Source organism: Corythoichthys intestinalis, chromosome 10 (assembly GCF_030265065.1).
Source record: "Corythoichthys intestinalis isolate RoL2023-P3 chromosome 10, ASM3026506v1, whole genome shotgun sequence".
Taxonomy (NCBI): Eukaryota; Metazoa; Chordata; class Actinopteri; order Syngnathiformes; family Syngnathidae; genus Corythoichthys; species Corythoichthys intestinalis.
In genome coordinates, this window is record NC_080404.1 from 11,623,522 (window position 1) to 11,644,393 (window position 20,872).

Below are 20,872 nucleotides of genomic sequence, written 5' to 3' on the forward strand. Positions count from 1 at the left end.
GCTGTACCTGAACGCACCAAGTGGCTGACGTGACAGTGAGATAGAGAGTGCGGTAGAGATTTTACTTATTCTCGTGATGTTTTGTTGTTCTTGGCGACTCGACGTCACTGCGGCGGACAGTAGGCATGCGGTGTTGCTCAGGTTCTGAAATAAATGATTAAAAACCCAACAAAGCTAGCAATTTCTTTGGCGATGTTACTACAATAATAATTGACACTTTAAATTATAAAGAGTGGCGAATGCAGGTCAGAGGAGGATGGTAGACATTCTACAGCCGTATTGTCGTGCCAGTTAACGGGCGTGCACAACATGCTCATATTTTATATCTTCAATGTAAGGCTAAGCGTCACCTTTTTCCTTTTTTCACCACCTGCACTAACCTTCTTGGAACCCATGTTGTTCTCTCACATGAAAATCCGCCGTGCGTCCGTCTGGCGGGAAAACAAAAATAATGCAGTGCAGTCAAAAATCGTCGTATTTCCAGCATTTCGTCGGATGTAGAAAGAAACGGCGAGCCAAATTTTACGTTCGATGTCGAAATGATCGCGTGTTGAAGCGACCGTATGTCGAGGTACCACTGTATTACTTTTTTTCTTTAATATTAAAAAGGACACAATATTATGCAGAGGTGTACTTATTACAATAATCATTTTATGGACAAATGATACTATTTACAGTGGCGGAAGGGAGTTGGGGGGTGGGGGTGAAACGTTTACTTCTTTTGGGGTTCAACAATATTTGGCATTATCTAGGGCACATTGTTTTCCATTGTCTTATAATTATCCCTGAATAGACACTACATGTCATTAGCGCTCCTCTGGACCCTTAAAGCTTAACACTTTATTTCCATTTGATTGAAATTACTGACCCCATCCTCATCAGGCCCTCATCTCACCTTCCGGGATAATAGTGCATCGCTCTCCGTATGACCTTTGAAATTGGGATGTCACTCTCTTCATCTAGTGCCACGATACCAGTGGCATGTTGGAGAAATGATCTGCCATTAGTATTCTAATACCCCTCTGAGGGAAATAGTCTTCACAAAAGCAGAGTGGCGTCTGGCTCTCTCAGTTCAATACGTTCATTTGCAGCAGGTGCAAAACGCCTTTCGTCCCAGCTTGCATTATTATGCATAGATATGCACTCATCTAACACTTCATTAATGTTCAAAAAGGATTCAGCAGAGAAGCTATATTGAAATGTATTCCTGGGAAAAAAATGTCTGAACTGCATCATGTTTTTCATATGCTAAAATTATATTAAAAGTCCACCTAATGACAATTTTTGAATTTTGCAGACGGATTTCGAGAAGGACGTTGACATTGCTTGCCGATCAGGTAAGACAAAACATTCTTACAATGCAATAACTACATGTCCTTTAAAAAATACATTGGTTATGATTTCAGCACAGGAACAATTTTCATAAATCTGGTGATGATGGGACTCACATGTGGTTGACTTGACATTTTGTAAAAGGCAAATTATGAATGGGACATTTTATTTTGCTTTATTTTTAGTGGAGTTTGTTCATGTTTGCAATATTTAAACACCATGAAAGAAAATTACTTCACAATGAAAGATCTCATGACTGGTCTACATTCAGGGTATTATTTTTTTAGAACAGTATGCTAGTAAGATTTTTGTAATAATAAAAATCTGTTGGGGTGTACTTATTTATTATGAACACTGTAACAACAATGTCCAACCCTTGCAACCAAAACCCCAAAAAGAGGTTATACTGTAAAAATAGCTGCAGTTACATAACGGCCAGCAAACCCCACAGGAGTTTTTCACAGTTACCAAAGCACTGACTTTAATCTGAGAACAAAACAGTATAAAAAGAGCTGTTGGCTACTCCTTTTATATGCAATTTTTAACTGAAAACAGACTGCTGTGTGTCTGTGCTGCTCACTTTCATTAGATTTTCTATTAATGATATTTAGGTCTGGAACGGCAATCTTTGACAACAGTACATTTAAAAACTAAAAAAAAAAAAATAAACCCTCAAGGGTTAAGCCTAGAGATATGACCGAAAATTTGGCGCCGAAAATGGCTAAAGTTGCATTTTGGGATTTCGGTTTACCACCGAACAGTCTGAAGAACCTGTAGCGGATGATATTGTTGATGATATAGTTGAGTCTGCACGGCTAAAGAGTTCCCCCCCGTAACACAACATTCCCCACATAAGTTCCATAGGGGAATTCTGTTATGAGGTAGTGGTCACTACAAACCGTAGGTCCCTCGGATGACGTCATCAAAACACGGCGAGAGGCAACACTACTGGCTCACCGTCAACATGTCTGTAGTTTGGAAGTATTTTGAGCTATCAAAGAATATAGAAACGATTAAATGCAACAAAACAAAATTAATTTGCTTCATCGCTGCGACACGCTCATTCTGAAGTTGCTTTCCATTGATGTCCCACGTCACATCGAGTACAATGCATTTGAGTTTGTGAGGAGTTTGGAGTTTAATCAAGCGAACAGTATACAAATAGTATTTAAATGCATACATGTGCATTTGCTGTGGTTTACAACAATACTTTTACATGGCACGACCACTACCTCTTTTTTTTCACATTTTTTTCCGCGACTTCCACATCCCCTCCACCAGTCGCCGTTTAATCCTGCTGGGAGCGACTCGCGTTCCTCGCCACTAGAGCCACTAGAACTTGGACCACTCGCCTGGCTCTCGCTTGATTCCACTTATCGCACAAGAAAACACTGAGTCTTATTGTAAGGAGCAGGAGAGATTGTAATAGCCTTGTAAAGAGATTTAATAGATTCGGCGAGAACAAAATAGTTTTTTGTTGTTGTGAACTACAGTTCCACACAAACATATATCGAGATCTCATTTACCTTAGCAATTGGAGAAGTGAGATTCATTTTTCGAGTGTCCCAAACTTCCAAGAAAGCCGATTTATGGAGTAGGTGTCTTAGGCCGTGACTTGTGTGTCCACCGAACAGAATGCTATGATGATGCCAGCACTAACTGCCGCCAGGAAGGAACTTTTTGAGGGGTTGCAAATATTTCACAATGGTATAATACGTACATTACCATATAATACATTAACATTAACACAATCAGTTCCAATGTACCTAAAGCAATAAAAAATACAAATTAGTTTTTATGTGTATGACAATTTTGTTGATGAAACAGATTTTTTTTAATTTAGAAAACTTTTTTAACAAAACAAGATATTGCAATTATAATCATTTTGCATTTTGATCGAATTAAATTCAGTTGTGCTTAACTAATTTAACTAATTGATATAGTATTGATCCACATCTACTACTTGTTACACCCATTGTGGATCCGCCCCTGCCCATGAGGTTTCAGAATCGGCACCTTTCAAACTAAATTTATCGAGCCTCCGAGGTTGTTGAACCAATCCCAAGGCAAAAGGCATTAATCGGAAAATAATGAAGTCAAATAATTTTTTAAAAAAATTAATTATTTGCATGCGGATTTTTCGGCCTTTTTTCGCCGTTTTTTCGTCAAGATGTTTCCAATATTTGGTTTCAGTGAAGAATTTTGCTTTCAGTAACTCGCATCGCCTTCTGTCTGTGCGTCATCGCTTGTCTCTAATTGGGTATGAATTTGGAGGGCATTTTAAAGCCAACAACTTCCCATAGTGCTGCTTTTTTATTTATGTCCCTGAAATCATGCCGAGAGGTATCATAAAGTATGTGCTGTTCACAGGCTGCTAAAATGATACGCTCCTCCATGTTGACAAAGGCTTTTGTTTTTGTTTTTGTTTTGTTTTTTTAACAGACAAGAGGAAAAAACTTAATTTTATTCAGTCATGGATTTCACATTGTGAAAACACAGAAAATGTGCAAAACAATTCCATCCATACAGTGAGTCATGACATCTGTGAGACCAAGAGCTACATTTGGACTAATTTTCGCTTTTTTTTTTTTTTTTTTTTTTTTTTTTGGTCTTGCGCATATAAATATTCATCAGAATAGCTGTTATTGACGGCACTGCCTGGACAGGACGTCCATTGCCGTCAGTGGCAGCGAGTGAGTTAAAAGCAGTATACTGGTTATCAGTGTTGTTAATCTTGCTGAAAAAAAGTAATTAATTATAGTTACAAATTACTTCTCCCAAAAAGTAATTGCGTTAGTAACTCAATTACCTGAATGTAAGAGTAATTAGTTACTTGGCAAAGTAATTGGTGATAATTACTTTTTTTTTTTTCCCTCAAAAAAAAAAAAAAAACCTTGGCCACACTATGTGAAGTTTTTTGTGAAGGTTTTTGGTACAATTGGCCCGAGCCCAATTCTTTACCCTAATTTACCCTTTACCCTGAATCAGCTGTTAAAAGTTGTTAAAATTGCTCCCATTATTGCATTGTTCCCTTCTCTCTACTTTCGACATATGAAAGTTTTAAAACTGTTTCATCATTTAAAGATAGATTCAAGTCAAGATTTTGCCGATTTAGAAGTATTTTAGATAAAAAGTTACTTAGGTCCGCTAGGAAGGTTCTCTACAACAGAGTCTACTGCTTTAAGATGGCGGCTGTCTACTAACGCATTTAGTGCCATGCAGTGTTGTTAATTTTACTTTAAAAAAGTAGTTAATTACAGTTACAAATTACTTCTCCCAAAAAGTAATTGCGTTAGTAACTCAGTTACCTGAATGTAAGAGTAATTAGTTACTTGGCAAAGTAACTAGTGATTTTTTTTTTTTCTCAAAAAAAAACAGGTCACACAATGTGAAGCTTAAAGGGTTTGGGGGACAATTGGCCCAAGCCCAATTCTTTACCCTCCACTTTACTAGACACAAGGGTATTGCGATACTTAGCTAGTAACCTTTGCTATGTGTGGAAGTCATTTAAAGTTGTGAATCAATCGTTAAAGTTGTTAAAATTTCTCCCGTTATTGCATTAGTTCCCTTCTGTCTACTTTAAACATGTGTAAGTTTTAAAACTGTTTCATCATTTAAAGATAGATTTAAGTTAAGATTTTGCCGATTTAGGAGCATTTTAGATTTTAAAAAATTACTTAGGTTCGCTAGGAAGGATCTGTACATCAGGGCCTTCCTGAGAGGTCTACTGCTTTAAGATGGCGGCTTTTTACAAACGCATGTAGTCCTTAAAACATGTTGCCAATGCAGCAGTGTCTGATATCTGCATCTAGTTCTATAATATGATATCTACCGTGTCACGTGGGCGTAGTTTGTCGGCTATGGCTGCAGTCAGGTATTATTGGAGCCATCTAGCATCGCGGTTGCAACGGCGTCTTCCCCACTCCTGCTCTGCTCTCGTCCCCGTGAGTCCGTTTCTCTCAGACTTTTTTTTTATTCAACCAACTTAGTAACGCATAGTAACGCACGCCTTTCCCGCCTCAGTAACGGTAACGGCGTTGCCAAGATGAGAAAAGTAATTAATTAGATTACTCATTACTGAAAAAAATAACGCCGTTAGTAACGCCGTTATATTGTAACGCCGTTATTAACAACACTGCTGGTTATCTAAATCCTTATCATTGTAAGCGTCACTGTTGCAGAGCGTAACTAAAACCTGAAAAGTTGATGTTGTGTTAAAATATGACAACAAACATCTTGTATTCTAAGTAAAACGAAGTGAAAATTAATGTTAACAAAACTTTTTTTTTAATTTTTTAAAAAATTTTATTTATTTATTTTTTTTTATTAACACAACAATTATAGATACAAACAAAAACAGGCTCTTGACAGTATTGTAGAAAGAAATCATATACAGTGGTACCTCTACATACGAAGTTAATTTGTTCCACAGCCCGAAAACCAACACTAAAACCTTAATAAAAACTGCTGGTACTATCACAAATGGCAATTACACATAGAAAAACAAATAAATTATTAATAAAAAAACGTAATAAAGAATAATAATGTAATAATGTAACTAATCGGGTTCTAATGTGGCGGACGTGTTTTGCGTGCTGTACCTGAATGCACCGCACAGAGAGAAAGGTGTGGTTGCGATTTTACTTTCTCTTTTAATGTTTTGTTGTTCCCGTCAACTGGGGCGGACAGTAGGCGTGTTGTGTTGCACAAGTACTGAAATGAATGATAAAAACCTGATGAAGCTGGCGATTTCTTTGGCGAAGTTACCACAATAATAAATATCACCTTAACTTAAAAAAACTGGCGAACGGAGGTCGGAGGAGCCAATTCACGGATGCGCAGCCCACGCTCATCATTTTCTAATATTTCCATCTTCATTTCAATGATTAAGCGTCACCTTTTTCACCACCTGCACTAACCTTGGTACAAGAAAATCTACCGTGTTTCCATCTGCGGCACTGTCATGTTGTCATATTTCGAGCATGTCATCGGATGTAGAAACAAATGGCGAGTCAAATTTTACGTCTGATGTCGAAAAGATCATGTGTCAAAGAGATCGTATGTCGAGGTACCACTGTATACTCTGTAATGTTGACAAGTGTGGCGTGTGGATGTCAATTTCCTGGTTGGCCAGAGTCCTCGCAGATAATTTTGCGATCAATAAATTTGTTGGTGATTGGTTGTAGTACCAGGCGACAGCACCGTTCACCGTTCTTGTTATCATTTTGACGCCACGGGGTGAAATCTTGCATGTAGCCCCAGATCGAGGTAAATTATCATTGGTCTTGTATGTCTTCCATTTTCTAATAAGTGCTCCCACAGTTGATTTCTTTACACCAAGCGTTTTAAATATTGCAGATTCAGTCTTCCCAGCCTGGTGCAGGTCTACAATTTTGTCTCTGGTGTCCTTCGACAGCTATTTGGTCTTGGCCATAGTGGAGTTTGGAGTGTGACTGATTGAGCTTGTGGACAGGTGTCTTTTATACCGATAATGAGTTAAAACAGGTGTCATTAATACAGGTAACGAGTGGAGCCTCGTTAGACCTCGTTAGAAGAAGTTAGACGTATTTGACAGCCAGAAATCTTGCTTGTTTGTAGGTGATCAAATACTTATTTTCCACTGTAATTTGGAAATAAATTCTTTAAAGGGTTAGGGTTAGGTGTTATTTTCAGTTTTTTTTTCCACATTCTGTCTCTCATGGTTGAGGTTTACCCATGTTGACAATTACAGGCCTCTCTAATCTTATCAAGTAGGAGAACTTGCACAATTGGTGGTTGACTAAATACTTATTTGCCCCACTGTACGTGCACGAGCTGGAAACTTCACGTGCACGAACGTCACGTGCCGCTTCGCCAAAGGAGTGTTGGTGATTTTCGCCTTATCTCACTCATTCCATAGAAAATGCATTGAACGCGAGCGACGTCGCCTGCCGTGTCTTTTGCCCCTAATCCATTTTTAAGACTTGCACTTATTCACAGTTCTCAGTCATTTGGCCCACGTCGCTCAAAACGGTGCAATCTTGTCAGACGTAACTGCACCTACCTGACACAAAAAGGAAAAGCATTCAGGTGTCATGAATAAACCATGACCAGAATCAGACGGTAGTAAAACTGCAGTGCATTTCACAGATTAATTTTCGTGCTGACAAAGTTTCACCATTATTGGTATTAGTAGTGAACAAGCACATTCTCTTCTGTCACCTCGAGTGTAAACGTTGATGAGACTATACTCAAGGAATAACAAGTTGAGAGGTTGTAAAAGCAAACTCGCTATGTGTATTTAGAGTCAGAGGTAATTTAATGTTTAATCTGGAATTGGTCCAGAAAATGCCTTTAGCAGCAATTAATAGTAATAAAAAAATGTTCTGACGCCTGCATCTGTCAGATCAAAGCAGAATATATTGGATCTTGTTACATTTAACTTCAAAAATGGGATTTGGGAGAAACTCAGTGTCCTTTCAGCTATACAAAATTCACGTTTAACAAATGTTTTAGACTTGGCAGGGAGCTCCACTTTCTCGTTTTAATTTTTGTTTTTAACAGAACCCTTATTGTGATTCATTGGGCAAAATAAGTTAAAAGTGAAAAAAAAAAATCACCTGTTTGAAGGACAGCTACTTTTAGTTTGTTTAATGTCACACGAAGATAAAAACATCTGCTGTTATGTTCCCTCTGTTATTTTGGCCTTTAGTGAAGTTTACCCACTTCCTTTACAGCATGTCAGTCGCTAATCTCAATCATGTGATTCCTCTCTGGCAGCTCTCCACAAGGACATGAGCTCGTGTCGTGCCGCTACCGTCACAGGCACACTTTCTCGCATTTCCCTCAATGACGAGGAGGACGAGAAGGCTCCTGAAGGCCTCAACTACTCAACGTTGCCTGGCAACATCATCTCCAAAGTGATAATCCAGCAGCCTTCGGCTCTGCACCTGCCGATGGGAGTGGGCGAGCTAAAAGAGCAGTCGCTCGGCGACAACAACGCCGAGCTGCGGCGCGCCGTTTACCTGTGCACCGATGACGCCATGCGCCAAAGTGACCAAAACATGGGCACCCACGACATGGAGGGCCACCCGCAACAGAGTCAGATGATGGAGACTGACTATATCGTTATGCCCCGTGCCTCAGCAGCGCCGCTTTCGGGGTCAGCTACCCTACCCGCCCACCTAAAGGAGGACAACAAGATGAACATCACCATGGATACGCTGCCGCACGAGAGGCTGATGCATTACAAGATGAGCCCTGACTTTAACATCAGCCCATCAGGCATGGACCACATGAATGTGAACCTCGAGCAGCAGTACCCCAGCGCCCCAGAGCAGATGCAGAACCTGCCCTTTGAACCCCGCACTGCCGTCAAGAACTTCCTTGCAGAGATGGAGGAGAGCGCCGGGCTCTCGAGGAGTGAGACGGGCTCCACAATCTCAATGAGTTCCTTAGAGGTATACTATACAAACAGCATAATGTGAAATCCTCTTACGAAACATGGGCTGCTAATTGAAGGAGATAGAAGTCCAATCCATTTGTGCTGGGAGGGCTAGCAGCGAATGAACAGTTAAAATGTATTGGACATCTACTCGTGACAATGAGCAGAAGGTTTAAACGAGCCACGTTATTGGAAGTCTGTCATATTTAATGTAGGGCTGTCAAATGATTAAAATTTTTAATAGAGTTGATTACAGCTTAAAAATTAATTAATCGTAATTAATCGCAGTTCAAACCATCTATAAAATATGCCATATTTTTCTGTATATTATTTTTGGAATTGAAAGATAAGACACAAGACGGATATATACATTCAACATACGGTACATAAGGACTGTATTTGTCTATTGTAATAATAAATCAACAAGATGGCATTAACATTATTAACATTCTGTTAAAGCGATCCATGGATAGAAAGACTTGTAGTTCTTAAAAGATAAATGTTAGTACAAGTTATAGAAATTTTATATTAAAACCCCTCTTAATGTTTCGTTTTAATAAAATTTGTCAAATTTTCAATCAAAAAATAAACGAGTAGCCCGCCATTGGCGATGTCAATAATTACACACTGCTCATGGGTGCTGAAACCGTATAATCAGTCGCACCCAAGCGCCAGCAGAGGGCGACAAAACTCCAAAAAACACAAGTAACAAGTGGATATAACACTGTGCTGTCATTTAAATCTGTCTGAGCGGGGCATGTGCGTTAATTGCGTCAAATATTTTAACGTGATTAATTCGAAAAAATTACGCCCGTTAACGCGATAATTTTGACAGCTCTAATTTAATATCAATGAAATAGTAAGCCTCTCTTTATCGTCATTCAATAGAGACAAGAGAATATAGAAACACTGGAGCGCCAAAATTAAAACGGTTCCCGCGAGGTCTTTAAAAGTTTTAAAAGCATTGAATTAATACATTTGAAAAAAATATCTCAATAAGTCTTGAAAAATTATTGAATTTTCATATCTGGGTCTTTAAAGTTATGATGTATCTAACTTCTCTGTGTCCCATTCCTCCTCAAAAGTGTGATTTGTCATTTTGATTAAATAACGTAGCCTAAATAAATAAACGGGGTGGAGGAGTCAAAATCCCACGTGAATCCCATGTCACGACGGGAGTCCCGACAAAATCTCATGCTCTACACTACACAAATTTTTTGTTTTTACACCTAGCCATCTATTTCATATTAGAGAGATGAAGAAACGTAAATTCAACGAAGTGTGGTTGAGTGAACAATCCTTTCGCCTTTGGCTAAAACCATGGGATAGCAGTGTGTTCGAGGCTTTTTGTATCGCATGCAAAAAAAGATTTAGCTGGGTAGAATGGGCATGAAGGCGCTAGAGTCCTATGCTAAATCGTCCAAGCACATAACCTCCATAAGAGGAATGGAACAAACTCCCTCCATTGCCAGAAATTTTCAATATGCCTGTATAAGACAGCCAACTGCTCACGGGCCTCAAGCGACAGAAGCTAAAGCCAGCCAGCAAGCTGCTAATGTAAGCGATGCGACAGCAGCTAACACTAGCCAGCTACCTGCTAGTGCTGCAGCCCCCTGCATCCCAGCCCAGCTATGATTGCTAGTAGATTTGCGAGAGTGGATCTACACACATCGTTTGGGTCCAAAGCAACCATGAAAGCAGAGGTATTGTGGTAGCCCGAGAGTTTAAAATGACGCTCGCCACGCTAAGCGAGAACGCCTCTACTTGGCCTGTGGTCTGTGTCTGCGCTGTGGTCGTGTCGCGGGAGTAGCCTACTCAATACGCTGCATTCTTACATCCTGAACACACTCCACATTTCCACTTTCAAGAAATAAACTAACAGAAATTCACAGATTTTTTTTTGTAGTTGTTGTCGAAATGGCTGTGATATAGGTATTTAGTTTTTTTAAAATGGTCTTAATTAGGTCTTAAAAAGTCATAAATTTAACTTGAGGAAACCTGTAGGAACCCTGATAAAGGAATAAATAAATATAAAAAGAAATAAATGTATTAATAAATAAATAAAAGCAAATATTAAAGTATGTTTTATCATTGACGTTTACTTTTTGTGACTGAAAATCATGAACGGAAAAAACAATGACAATTTTCTCTTTGCCTTTTTTGTTTTGCTTGTCATTGTCTTTGCATTTGCTTTTGCTATTACCGAAAGGAATGGTCTAGCAATCAAATGGTATTGGGAGGGTCTTTCCAAACAGGAATACTATTCGATAGCTGATTACTCCTAGTTTACCTGAAGGGAAGTGACGTCTCGAAGCAACGGGGGATGGGGGGATCTTTGTCACGTGCAAGTTTTGATTCATTATTTATTTGGAGAGATATGAAAAGATCCTATTCACAATTGCTGAAAGAAGAAGCTCAGGCTGGATGGGTCACCTCAGCCAACTACCCCGTCACCAACACAATCAAATTTAATGCTGTCAATAACTAACCCTTTCATGTTTAGAAAGCCCCTCCCAACGTTATTTAATTGACTGACCATTCCTTTGGGTAAAAACTAAAGATGCACCGATACCGATACTAGTATCGGCAGGGGGCGCCGATCCGGCCCGAAATGGTGGTATCGGTATCGGCGAGTACCAACAAAGACGGCGCCGATACCATTTACCGGTCCATTATTACAACATTTGACCGCAGCCTTTTTTTTTCTCCTGGCGCTCACTACACACTGTCTCTGTGTTGTGTGATGACACGTGAACACCAAGCAGCTATCACTATTGGCCTGCTCCAGACCAATGAGAACGGGCCAATAGCCACTCCTGACCAATGACAAGGCCGCTCGGCGGCGCCGACATGGCGGCGGTCGGGAAATATTTCAGAATAGAAATCCCGTCAATTAAAATCAATGGCTGCATGCAAGATTTGCGGCCTGAAAGTTTCAAGATGTGGAGTTAAATCGGCCAGTTTCAATACCTCGAACCTGATAAAACATTTGAAGACGAAACATGAATGAACACAACGAGTTTGAGCCTGCAAGAGCAGGACTGCTATCCAGAGGAAGGGCGCTGGACCGGTGCAACAATCTCTGGTCAGTTCACTACGTCAACTTTACTTTGTCTTTTACTTAAAGAAATGCTGCAGTAATTTGGGAACTGTTTCCAAAGTAGGGTTGCCACCTTTCAGAAATAGAAATAAGGGACCCCCCCCCCCTCCCGAAAAAAGGAGGCTAATAGAGAGACGGGATGCTGTGGTCAATTAATATTACTTATAATTGTTAGCGTCCGCAAATGCGGAAACAAGGTTGGACCACGAAGCGGACAACAAGCGGGGGATACGTACAAGGATTTAATGATTGCAAACAAAAAATAACACGCGATCGCGGGATAGTTGAAATAACAAAAGGAGTCCGTGACAGCAGGTCGACGGAGCTCAATACTACAAACTCGCAGGTCAAAAAGCCAAAATAAAAACACTCAAATACCTGCACAGGGTAGAGGTTACAAACGAGTGCAGCACACTAACAGAAAAAACCCAATGCAGGGGCGTAACAAGCAAATGTAGCGAGACTATAGTGCGAGATGTCAAATGGCGATCAGCAAAGCAAATATCTCAGCAGCCTTCTCTGAGCTCACCAGTGCTTAAATGCTGCGTTGATGAGCCTGCATTGGATTCAGGTATGACGTCAGGAACGCCCCCACTAACAGCCCAGCAACAAAACACAATCTAAGCAGCACCAGAATGTGACAATAATTTCATGAAAGTTGCACTGTTTGGCCTTTGAGAGGTTTAAAAAAGTTTACTCATTTCATTCAGAGTTTATTATTATGAACTTATTTTTACTTTCTTACTGTTGGGCTAGTATTATACTTTGTACTAGTCTTTTTCCTATTTTGCAAAGGTAAGCAACAGCCTGACAAAGCCTTGATTGCAATGATTTCACATCCAATTATGTAGCTCTTTGGGGGAAAAAAAACAATATATATATATATATATATATATATATATATATATATATATATATATATATATATATATATATATATATATATATATATATATATATACTATATGTACATAATATAAGAAAAATATACAGTACTGTGCAAAAGTTTTAGGCACTAAAACTTTTGCACAGTACTGTATACATATATATGTATATGTACATATATATATATATATATATATATATATATATATATATATATATATATATATATATATATATATATATATATAAAAGGGGTGGTATTGGTATCGGTGCAACACTAATAAAAACAAAGGCAAACGCAAAAGCAAAGACAAAGACAGTGACAAGCGAAATAGAAAAGTAAAGGCAAAGAAAAAAATTGCCATCATTTTTTTCAGTTTGTTTTTCAATGACAAAAAGTAAAAGTCCATGACAAAATACCGGTATACATATTTTCATTTGTTTATTTATTTATTCGTTTATTTATTTATTTATTTATTTTTTTTTTTTTCTGCACACCTGTGATTCCATAACAGAAGGAACAACTATTAAATCATAATACAAGTGCGGCTTCTCTAAACATAGTCACATCAAAGGGACCAAATATTAGCAAGAGTGCAGCAGTAATGAGTCATCGTCTGGTTGATTTCTAGCCAAAATGTAAGAGCTCGAGTGACGTGAAATATTAATAGCACAATTACAGTATAGTAGGATGAACTCTATGGACAGAATCATGATATTTAGACCAGATATGAGTATATTGGGTTGAGTAAAAAAATTATGTGATTAATAGTTAGCTGGGTTAGGCTCCAGCACATCTGCGACCCTCGTGATTAAAAAGCGGCATGGAAAATGAATGAATGTATTTATTCATTAATCTTCTGATGATTCTAACTCTACCTCTCCTCACTTGGCTCGCAGTATTATTTATATATACTGTAAGACAAACAGATATGGAGAGTTTTATTTCAGAACTCTGCACAATAACAGAATAACCAATCGATGAAGTGGAAACGAAAAATTTCACTTGAGCTTTGCTTTTACAAAAAATAACAGCTACCTCGTGGGAGATGAAAAACAACGCAGTAGCTCAAATGTGTGCAGAAATGATTTACCTACTGTTGCCCATGTAAATGTTAACATATTGTGTTGTTTCACGCAGTGGACCTTAAATTTTTACTGCTATGGTCCCCCGCAATTTCTAAGCTCTTAAACCTCACTCTAGCTGAAATCCTCTTGTTTGAATCCCTTATACAGTACCTCCAAATGATGGAGGATGAGTATTTTTCTTGCCACTAATCTGTTTAAAGTAGTATTACTTTTGCACGCCATATTTTTCCCGCTGTGTATAAACTGCGTTCATACATACAGTATGTAAGCCAAGCTGCTCCCACCCTTGAATATTTTTCATTGGCTGGCATGAAATAAGGTCTGTGATTGGGCAGCCCGAGCAGTAGATTCAAAGACAAATGTAGAAGTGGTGTCTGGGCTTTGCATGCAGTTGCAAGCAAGGAAAATGCATATCGCTGAGGTCGTTAATTATGATTTTTAACATATTATACGTTCTTAATAGGGCCTGTCGCGATATGCAATAAGTCAATTTATTGCATGGTAAATAAAAATGAGGTCGGTAATTTTCCCAGCTAGGATTTATCACCGCATGCATGCGTGCATACATTTGTACTCGGCACACGTGCATGTTGATTGCATATGAGACTCCGGTTCCTTTCACATATGTTTATTGGTCATCAATACACCGTAGAATTAAAGTTCAGACATATAAAATAAGGAAACACATATGTATTAAACATTGGAAAACATTGGCAGTACTACATTGAGGCTAATGAAAAAAAAGACAATGTACTAACCACTTTAGCCTGTTAGAAAACATTGGCAGTCTTCTCCAAAATGCAAACTTGCAGTGAAAAGTTGCCACGTCAAACATGAAAACTCGCTGGTTTACAGCATATGCAAACGATGTGAAAAATTGAAGACAGTGCATTTTTTTTTTTTTTTCATCGAGTGTAAAGTTAACGGTTAGCGGCTTAGCTAAAAATAAAAGCACATCATTCTCCGCATATAAATAAAGATTTCAGGAGTTAATCTAACATTCTTCTTAATCTACACTAAGAATAACTTTAAAATGACACCCATGATGAAAAATCTGATTGGCAATGAATAATTTGGCTTCAAATTTTTGACATGCACACTTTGTAGGACAACATGACAGTCATTTTACATCAAATAAACACTTTAATCGGCTCTAATTGGCAGAGAACAAAAATGGCCTTGGGTTTCTCACCTATTTCATATTCTGCACTTACTTAGCTAGCTTTCAAATGACTCGTTATGGGTTGTGTGTGTATTGTTGTTTTATTATTATTTTTTTTAAAATTTGATTTCATATTATTTTTTAATTTAGTTTGTTTTATTTAAGAATAACAATTTATTGCATTTGAATAGGTGATTTATCCGGATGTCTTGTCACATTTTAGGGGTGTGACAAAATATCGAAATGGTTACATATATATGGCAGAAAACACTGAGGTGACTTGAAGTTCCGCTCTGAAACCCCCAATTTGGCCAAATTTCAAAATTTTCCTATATGCATGTGTGTTACATCATTGGAAAGCTTAGAATCTCACATTTCTGGGGGAAGAAACATTTTGAACAGGAGCGTATTTAAAAACTAAATAAATAAAATAAAACATCTAAACTGTAACTCAAAATGAGAGCATGAGAGAGCATAATTAAACACACCATGATTTTAACGAGATATTATCGCTTACTTATCTTGTTTCGATCGAAAAACTCTGTGTATCATGTCTCACTGAGTCTCAAGACACAGCTGTGACTTTTGGGGAATTTTATGGGTGAAACACGGTAATATAACAAGGGTCGCAATGCAGACATCATGGAGTGATTGAGATTTTCTTTTTCAAATATTTACCCTTTTAAACATTTTTTTTTCCGATTTTTCTTTGTTTGCATTGATTTTTATCATCTAAAATATCTGGGAAAATGCCGTAACAAAAAAAATACAATTAAGCGATAGATATGAGGTGATATCCGTGACATTTACAGACACTATTTTTTTATTGTGACGTAATTTGTTTAAAAGTTTAAAATATGTGAGCGAATCATTTTATAAAATCATTTTTTAACTAAAAATTAGACATCAATTAATGATTCAAAGCTAAAAAATGAGAGAGATTTTGAACAAGAAACATAATTACTTACCTTCTTATTATGGCTGGGTTGAAACAAAAGCGGTTGCGCAGTATCTGTAAACGGGGGTCTCCAGGGTAAAACAGACAGATTAAAAATAGTTTGGGTGCTTAATGCAGCATGAAACTGCTATGGCAGCATAAAGACATATTGTTCTATCAAACACAACAGTTCTTTTGGCTTAGAATACAGCAGTTTATTTCAAAGAGGGGTGCAAGAGCAGAAACTGCTTTTTCAGCCTTGTCTGTGTTTTCCGCCACACATAAAGGTTATCGATATGCTCCTGCCAAGAATCGACATAACATTTTTAAAAAGTGTCGATGTTTTTTTTTAGGAACCAAAAAGTTGCCAACAAAATCTTCCACCAAAATAGTGTCTCTTTTAACTCTGGCTGCCATTGACGGCGCAATACTCCAATCCATTTAGACTGGAAGAGGTGAATGATCGTTCGTTAATTGTAAACCAGAGCATTTGCAGCCAGTGTTTCCGATTTTTGAGCCGTTTCCAGGTCACTTTTTGTTCATTTTAGGGCATTTACAGGTCACTTCCTGCTCTGTCACTCAAAATCAACAGGAGGTGAGTCTGAAATAACCCAAAATGTTCAGGAAGTGACCCCGTAAATGCCCCAAAATCAACATCAAATTACCTGAAATTCCCCCAAATTAAACTCACTGGTCAAAATGGACCGCCATCCCTCCCACTTCAAACAGATTGGACTTCTGCAAGTGATAAACTCACAACAGAAGGATGAAAATAGCTTGTTTATCATGTTTATTAGTTGTTTTTTAGAATGATTTCCTAATCGTTGTATCGCCATATCCTAAGATCATCGTTATTGTGAGCTTTCAATTAATAAATCGTATCGTCTCGTGAGGTACCAAGAGGTTCTCATTCCTACTACAATAGAGGTTGAATTGGTTAAAAAAAATTACAATAATATCGCATAATTTATGAGACAATGCAGTATATCGCCTCCTAAAATTTGTTATCGCGACAGTCTTAGTTCATATAAAAAGCCACAGTAGCTGATTCACTTGCATCCATACATTGAACTTGACAAAACATTTAAAAATGCTGGGAGAACTGTATTTGTAAAGCAGACATTGTAGTGCAATTTTTTGGATCCTTGAAGCTGGCTGATTTGCACATTCTTTACTTTTCCCTCTTTTTTTATTGTCTGTTTGTTTGTTTTCCTCCTTCCATTTGTAGAGAAGAAAATCACGATATTCCGATCTGGACTTTGAGGTACGTCAATACGCTCCTTCCCTGGAGACATGCGTTTTTTTTTCCTTTTTTTGTAAACAGAGTAAAGCTATCCTTGTGTTTGTCATTTGATTTACTCGAAACGTGTTGTACCTCTTAAGCTTATTGGAGTTTACAAGATTTATCGTCACACTGTGTAGTTAAGGTAAAAGCAAGGCTGTCAACTGACAAACAGGGGAAGCGTTCTCATTACCATTTTGTCCTCCATCCATCACCTCTGTGTTGATTTTTAAATGATATGCTTTTGAAGTCATTTGCACATTTCATGTCTGAGTTGAACCACTAGCTGTGCAATTTCCATTTCGGCAGTTTATCGCATTCCTTTGCATTGCCAAATCAGGTTTTACTGCATATATATGTATATATATTATATATAGTACATCCTTTCAAAGTAAAGGAAACGGAATGAAAGCTGCTGGCAGCGTTTCTGGCACAGGGAGCATTTTGTTCAAAGTAGACACAGCAACCCCTTTAAAAGGAAGCTCTGCGCCAAGATTGGATTATAAGGGTTCCTCTTACGCCAACAAAACGTTAAATGAGGCAATTTGTTACAAAAGAATTAAGTTAAATGTGGATAGCGCTGTCATTTTGAGTACAGTAGTTCTGCTGTCCTCTTCCAAATCATCTCAATGTTTCCTTTATTTTGCCAGTACGTTATATATGCAGACCTGAGCAGATCTGTTTGAAAACCTGGCCTACAAGCAAACTACCTTGACACTAACACATTGATCAGAGTGTGAGTGGGTGGAGAGAAGATGCATTTGCATTATTGGCTGTCAATACCAAAGCAAAAACCCTTGCCATTGCAGAAAGTCATGCACACGAGGAAAAGACACATGGAGCTGTTCCAGGAACTGAATCAGAAATTTCAAACCCTGGACCGATTTCGAGACATACCAAATATGGGAAGCATGGTGAGTAACAGGAAACCAGTGGGGGACTGATCTCAGCTTATTTAGATGTGCAGTGCAGGCTACATGTGTGTGATCGTGCTAATGAGAGGTTATGTAGAACAGGTTGTTCATTTATAACAGGGCCAGCAGCTGGCCCAGGGGGGTAGTGGGGTTATTCGGGTGACACGCCTGTGCTCCTCTCCCCTTTCTTGAAAGAAAAGATGCATTTTCTCCACCAGGCCAGTCACAGGGAAGAAAGATGTTTGCTAATGTAGCTGCTATCCAGAGTGCATCCATTCCAATGCAAGGCCATGAATGCACTTTGATTTACATACATACTTATCTACTTAGCAACACCATCCTTTTTTTTTTAAACCATAAATGCATGGCAGATTATTTAATCAATCAACATCCCTATTTAACCCGAAGTGTGCTGTTCTTCTGAGGCTGCATTTACACAATGACACAATTCCCATTTTATTTCTCCCATGTGACCCACTTCGGATATTCGTCATGTCAGTTGCCTCTTTGACATCTATATCCCACAAAATGGCCGCATGAGAGCTGTAACAGATGATCCGACATTAATCCACCATTGCCTTTTACACAGAAGCTATCGAACCACGGGGATATATAACTTTAGGCATTCACATCGAGCTTTAAATCGTGAGATGTATGATGTCTGGTGTGAAGTATATACTGTTACACTTGTCCGACACCAACAATGGCTTTTATCACAAGAGGACAACGTCTAGAACTGTAAATCTAATTCATTTAATCTTCTCGTCTTCAATGATACAAGAATGATTTTATTTTTAAAACAAAAATTTTAATTAATGTTTCTCGTCTGCTTACAGTGTGTATAGTAATTTCAGCTTTAAAGCCTGTATTCAGTTAGGTCAATGATATAATAATTAAGAAAGAAACAACATCACAGTTGCCCTTTCCTAGTGGTAGTATTGAGTTAATGGCCAAATCTTAAATTCATTCTTAAAGCAACACTAGGTAGCTTTTCAACATTTATCACATATTTTCATAGCATTTGTGATAATATGTTGACTGACAACTACTGTAATTGTCGCACTATAAGGTGCACCTGATTATAAGCCGCTACCCACCAAATTTTGCATGAAAACGGCATTTGTTCATAGATAAGCCGCACGGGACTCTAGGCTGCAGCTGTCCTCACTGTATTATGGGATATTTACACCAAAAGATATTACACTTTATTTGACAGTGGCATTATACGGCTGTCATAAGACCAAATGAACCACCATGCAGCTTTTAACCACTTGGTTGCTAAGCTTCATTGCTACAAGAAGCTTCATTTGGCCATCACTGCTCCGTTAAGGGAGACAGTCAACCTCTGCTGCCACCTGCTGTCAACACTGTTGTTGTCCAACATGCCTCCTAGCATGTATTGCAATGCTACAGATGTAAATTACAATCAAATATTCATGTTCCGTGCTAATTATTTCTTCAGTTATAATTCCAGTTCTTTCATTAATTGCTAGTTGTGGTATTTGGTAACACATTATTTGACAACAGTGGTGGCATATGACTGTCATTAGACAATCATAATTATGACATGACACTGTCATGAGCATTAATGAATGAAAATTATCTCACTTTTGAATGGATGTAAAAGATACGAGCTGGCCATAAATAGTGTTAGTGACATAGTTTGCCATATGACACTTAATGACATCTGCCATTAGAATTCAGTAATTCCCATGATAGTATCATGTCATAATTATGAAGGGCTTATTAAAGTCTTATGACGCTGCTGTCAAATAAAGTGTTACTAAATACCATAACTAGCATTTAATGAAACAACTGGAACTGGATGTGTTGCCTGTTAACCCAAATAAATCACCAAATAAGCCGCACTGGACTATAAACCACAGGATTCAAAATGAAGGAAAAAAATAGCGGCTTATAGTCAGAAAATTACATTAGTTGAATGACACCCCTTTTATATCTTAAAGGGGTCTTGAATGGGTATCACTTTCACTGGCACCAGTTTTGTTTTTGGCAGCCCTTTTCATTTTTGTCTTAGTCTTTTGGCGAAAAACACTTATTAGTCTTAGTCATATTTTAGTCATTTCAAAATGTGTTAGTCTTCGTCGAGTTTTAGTGGACGAAAACTCACCAATTTCATCCAGTTTTAGTCTACAATTATCAAAACATTTTGGTCTATAAACTTCAAAAGTTTTAGTCTCTGAGTAAATCAATAAATACAAGGTTTAACATAATTGCAGTCTACAAGGACATCACCATCTTCATGATAATAATACACACTCAGCAGGAAAACCGCACATTATTTGCTCTTATTTAAACTCACCTGGATGCCACGAACTGTATGTAAAACGTTTTCCAGGAGTTTAAGAAGCACTGCGCTAAATGCTAAAGCTAACGCAAATGCTATGCTTACGCGAATGCTACGCTAACGCTACAACTTAGTTTGTTGTGTGATGATCACCATTCACAGACCTTTAAAGGCTAAAGCAAGATGGCAGATCTAGCCAAGATAAGAAAGCAAAACTTACCAAGCAGCAAACGTTTCACGTGACATGTTTCACAAAAGGAGCCTGGAAGGGGCACACGCTTAAGCACCAGTGTGTGGGGTGGGGGCGGGGGGCGCACCATGTGACATGAGTGAACCGACCAAACACTGCTAAAACGTGGGCTAACCACACATACGATAAGAAAACGTAACACATTGTGAACTTATGACAGAAGCTAAAGCGAATTTTCATCTTGTTCTCG

At 38.2% G+C, this 20,872-nt stretch overlaps 1 protein-coding gene across 10 annotated transcripts in view; it reads left to right on the forward strand.

Moving 5' to 3' along the window:
* Positions 1 to 20,872, forward strand: part of adgrb3 (adhesion G protein-coupled receptor B3) — a 304,460-nt gene that overhangs the window by 276,136 nt on the left and 7,452 nt on the right. For 8 of the 10 annotated variants that reach the window (XM_057847945.1, XM_057847936.1, XM_057847939.1 and 5 more), the window contains 4 exons: positions 1,298 to 1,337; positions 8,092 to 8,771; positions 17,157 to 17,192; positions 18,020 to 18,124. In XM_057847945.1, coding sequence (XP_057703928.1) covers positions 1,298 to 1,337; positions 8,092 to 8,771; positions 17,157 to 17,192; positions 18,020 to 18,124 — 861 coding nt within the window. The remainder of the gene's footprint in view (positions 1 to 1,297; positions 1,338 to 8,091; positions 8,772 to 17,156; positions 17,193 to 18,019; positions 18,125 to 20,872) is intronic. The other 2 variants (XM_057847941.1, XM_057847943.1) reach the window with 1 other exon arrangement.